Source organism: Otolemur garnettii, unplaced genomic scaffold (genome assembly GCF_000181295.1).
Source record: "Otolemur garnettii isolate 467f Iridium unplaced genomic scaffold, OtoGar3 scaffold00018, whole genome shotgun sequence".
In the NCBI taxonomy this organism is placed as follows: domain Eukaryota; kingdom Metazoa; phylum Chordata; class Mammalia; order Primates; family Galagidae; genus Otolemur; species Otolemur garnettii.
Genome location: NW_003852413.1, coordinates 18,256,852 through 18,260,854, shown reverse-complemented (window position 1 = coordinate 18,260,854; position 4,003 = coordinate 18,256,852). Strand labels below are relative to the sequence as shown.

The following is a 4,003-nucleotide window of genomic DNA, read 5'->3' as shown; positions in this document are numbered from 1 at the left end:
AAAAAAAAAAAAGAGTTCAAGACCAGCCTGAGCAAGAGCAAGACCCTGTCTCTGCTAAAAATAGAAAAATTAGCCAGGCATTGTGGCAGGCTTCTGTAGTCCCAGCTACTCAGGAGGCTGAGGCAGGAGGATCACTTAATCCGGGAGTTTGAGATTGCTGTGAGCTAGGCTGACACCACAGCACACCAACCTGGGCAACAGAGTGAGACTCTGACTCAAAAAAAAAAAAAAAAAAAAAAAAGGGTGGTGCCTGTGGCTCAAAGGAGTAGGGCGCTGGCCCCATATACCGGAGGTGGTAGGTTCAAACCCGGCCCCAGTCAAAAACTGCAAAAAAAAAAAGTAAAAAGCAAAGCAAAGCGCTGTGTGGTCAGGTGGGACAGGGACGCACATCTAGGTCATGCGTCTGGGCAGCACACACCCTCTAAGTGCACCCCCCACACCAGGCCCTGCACAGAGATGGGGGAGACACAGCTATGCCTGACCCGGATGGCCCCTCAAATCAAGGAAAGGATGGTGGCTCAACTGTGGCTGCAGGGACAAGTGAAAAGGAACACAGGAGGATGGGGAAGAGAGCGCCTCCTTCGGCTGTCCCCCTGATGGCCGATAGTCCTTGTTAGATCAAAGGTCCTGCCTCTCCCCACTCAGGTGTGTGTTGTGTGTGCAGCTTTTAAAAGAAAAGCTTTGCTGGGGGCCCCTCCAGTGGCCAGGTCAGGGACCTCCCCAAGCTGTGGGAAGCCACCCTCCCTTCTACCATGGCCTCCATTGTCTGAGTTGCCAGTCCTCATTTACCTCTCAGAAGCCACCTGCAAGAGCTCCAGCTGGGGATCACGGTCACCACTGTCCTCCAGGGTGCCAGCCTTGGTGCTGCTCAGGGCCTTTTCTGTCCTCTCTCCATGACCCACTATGTTCCCCATGTCCTGCTTCAGCTACTCAGACTGTGGTCCAGACGCAGCCAGGGTCTTCCCCATCACATGATAGGCAGCACCTGCAAAGCAGTGTGACCTGGGAGACATGTCAGCCACCCCTCCCACATCGCAGCCACCACCAGGTTCCCATGCTGGCCTCTGCCCTGCTTGGTCCCTTCTGCTTTCTCTATTCCTATTCTTGCCTCCCATTTCTTGTCTGCATCTCTGGAATCTTCTGTGCCCCTCTTGGACCCCTAGTCCTGGACATTGGCTCCACCAGGACTCTGTTCAGCGACCTCCCCTTTCTCAAAGGAATCTGCTGCTTCCCCTCTGGGCTTTGCCCCCTTTCCACGCTCACCCTGGTTTCTGCCATGTTTTGCCCCAGGTCTCACTGGGCGCTCTGCTCACTCCCTCCCTGCTTATTTCGGCCCACCCTATCTCTTCCCTTCCCTCAAGCCCACGTTCAGATGCCACCCCCTTTAAGAAGTCTTCCTGGATTCCCCTTTCTCCACACAGCCCGAGAGAACCCTGGCTACACTGCCTCGCCCTAGCCCAGGCTGTAACTGAGAGTGGGGGCCAAGTCTCAGGCGTCCTCACAGCCCCCACCAGGCTGTGCAGGTGGCAAGCCCTCTTTGAACGGAGTTAATTTAACTCTGCATTTGTATGAGTGGATCATTCAGGTTGCTGGAAACAGAGCCTTGAGTTTGGCATCGGGGGCTGGTGGCTCCCCTGTCAGCTCTAAGTTCATCTGAAGTTGGCTTTCCAGACGTAGGCACCATTCGGCCCAGCCCTTGCAGCTCTGCTAAGAGCAGCAGAACTCAGGCTAATCAGGGAGACAACTTCCCATCGAAGGCGCCTTTCAGGGCCGGACCTGCCCCCATGGACTTGGGCCCAAGGGCTGCCTTGCCCACATCTGGGAGGGGAGAGTTGGGTGACTCGGTGCCAAGAGTGGAAAGGGACAAAGGAGCCCCCAGGTTAGAACGTGCTGCACTGGGTAGAGCTGGCACATCCAGATCTCCTGGAGTCAAAGGAAAAGGGTGACTTTCCTTAGGCCATCTGGGGAGAGAGAGGAGGTGCAGAAAGTGGCAGAGAGCATGGTCATGGCCTCCCTGGAATGCCACGAAAGCCTAAGAAATTGTCTGAAATGAAGAAACCCTCAACAGAGAACAGCCTACACATTAATCTCCAGGAAAATAAAAAGAAAAAAGACACATGGGTTTGTGAATGAGGGCTTTAAAATGCTCTGTTGGGGTGGCACCTGTGGCTCAAGGAGTAGGGTGCCGGCCCCATATACCTCAGGTGGCAGGTTCAAGCTCAGCCCAGGCCAAAACAAACAAACAAAGAAACACTCTGTTGGAGGGTCTCATGCCTCCTCCTGCTTTGGACTGAAAGTTCTAGAAGGTTGCACTGGAATTTGATTCCCTGATATCTAGTAAGTACTCAATAAATGTTTGTTCAGTTACAAAAGGACAAAGCTGTAGGAGTTTGAGGACTAACTCAGCCTCTTGAACGGACCCTCGCCCTGGAGAGAGAAGAGCAGTCCAGTTGTGTCTGTGAACCCGCAGAGGCTGAGCACCGCGGGAAAGCCATGTAAATCACTGGCTGGAAAAAATGCAAAACATCCATTTTCTCTCCATACTTCTCTTTGTTTTTGTGACTTGCTACAGTGAGCACATATTGCTTTAAGAGAGTCCAAAACAATTATTTTTAAAGGAAAATGGAGATAATCGGTTGGCCACACTGGAGAACAAGCTGGGGTGACTAACTGTGCGGATTTCAGGGAAGGGGGGCTCAAGCTGGGTGGGGAGCCTGGAGAGCATCCCTGACCCTAACTCTAACCATAACCCTGATAGACCCTATCCCTGATGGACCCTATCCCCAACCTTAACCCTGACCCTAACCTTAACCCTGATCCTAATCCTGACCCTACCTGTGAGTTCTGGGTGGCCATTCTCCATCCTGACTGCAAAATCTGGGGGATAGGGATTCTTTTGAGCATCCTAGTGACCAAGCCTCCCCTAGACCCGCTATAATTGCAAATGGGCCTGCCCAGATGTTTCCAGTCCAGGCCGAGACTCTGTGTCCCTGGATTCTTGCCTGCTGACCTCTGGTCTCAACTATGGGGCCTCCCATGCACCTGTTCTAGTGACTAATTTGCCTCTTTTGATCCCAACTCTCCCGATTGGCAGATGCCATGTGCCTGGCTCCTCAGTCAGCTCTGATCCAGCTGGGTTGGGCCCTGTGTCCCTCACCTTCCTCCCCAGTGTGTCTCAGCCCTATGTGGTGTGTAGAGGTGGGGACAGGGTATCCAGGCAGAGGACCAGCATGTAAACACTTTAAAAATTACCCACTGCAAGTGTGACTGAGGCGAAGTCAGCAGCCATATATCCTGGTGAGAGTGCAAATCACCGCAGCCCTTCTGCATATAATGAGAGAATCTTCTAGTTTTCACAATTGAATTCTGCTAAATCAGTGCTATGTGGAAAGGTCTCATATTGCCTTCCTCTGGCCTAGGAAGGTCTGGCCAAGTGGCCCTGAGGCCTCCCATAGAACCTGATGTGCACGTAAGTGCTATATACTCTACATTGAGGAAGCAAAACCCAAGATTCAGAAAAAGCTTTACATGCAAAAATGTGCCTTAAGTTATATTTACAATTGCAAAACAACAACAAAAATTAAATGTCTAACAATAGATAATTAATGGTGATGCCATAGTATAAAAATATTATGTAGCCATGAAAAATGATATTTGAAAATAATTTTTTTAGAGACAGGGTCTTGTTCTATTGCCCAGGCTAGAATGCAGTGGCATCATCATAGCTTAATGCAAGGTCAAACTCCTGGGCTCAGGCTCCCAAGTAGCTGGGGTTACAGGCATGAGACACCACACCTGGCTAAGAATTTTTATAATTATAAAAAGTTGTATAAATGATGTAGCTTATGACTACTATCTATATATATAAAGAGAAATATAGATGCCAAAGAAAAGATGACAGGCTTGGTGCCCATAGCACAGTGGTTACAGTGTCAGCCACATACACTGAAGTTGGCAGGTTCGAACCAGACCCGGGCCAGCTAACCAACAATGACAACTGCAA

The 4,003-nt window shown here is 50.7% G+C and overlaps 2 protein-coding genes across 9 annotated transcripts in view; both read left to right on the top strand.

The window, feature by feature from the left end:
- STH (saitohin) overlaps nt 1-3,443 on the top strand; it is a 4,304-nt gene extending 861 nt beyond the window's left edge. Inside the window, 4 exon segments of the mRNA XM_012802824.1 lie at nt 1,422-1,541; nt 1,543-1,618; nt 1,620-1,757; nt 3,420-3,443. Coding sequence (XP_012658278.1) covers nt 1,422-1,541; nt 1,543-1,618; nt 1,620-1,757; nt 3,420-3,443 — 358 coding nt within the window.
- MAPT (microtubule associated protein tau) overlaps nt 1-4,003 on the top strand; it is a 52,021-nt gene that overhangs the window by 31,111 nt on the left and 16,907 nt on the right. The window lies entirely within an intron of this gene.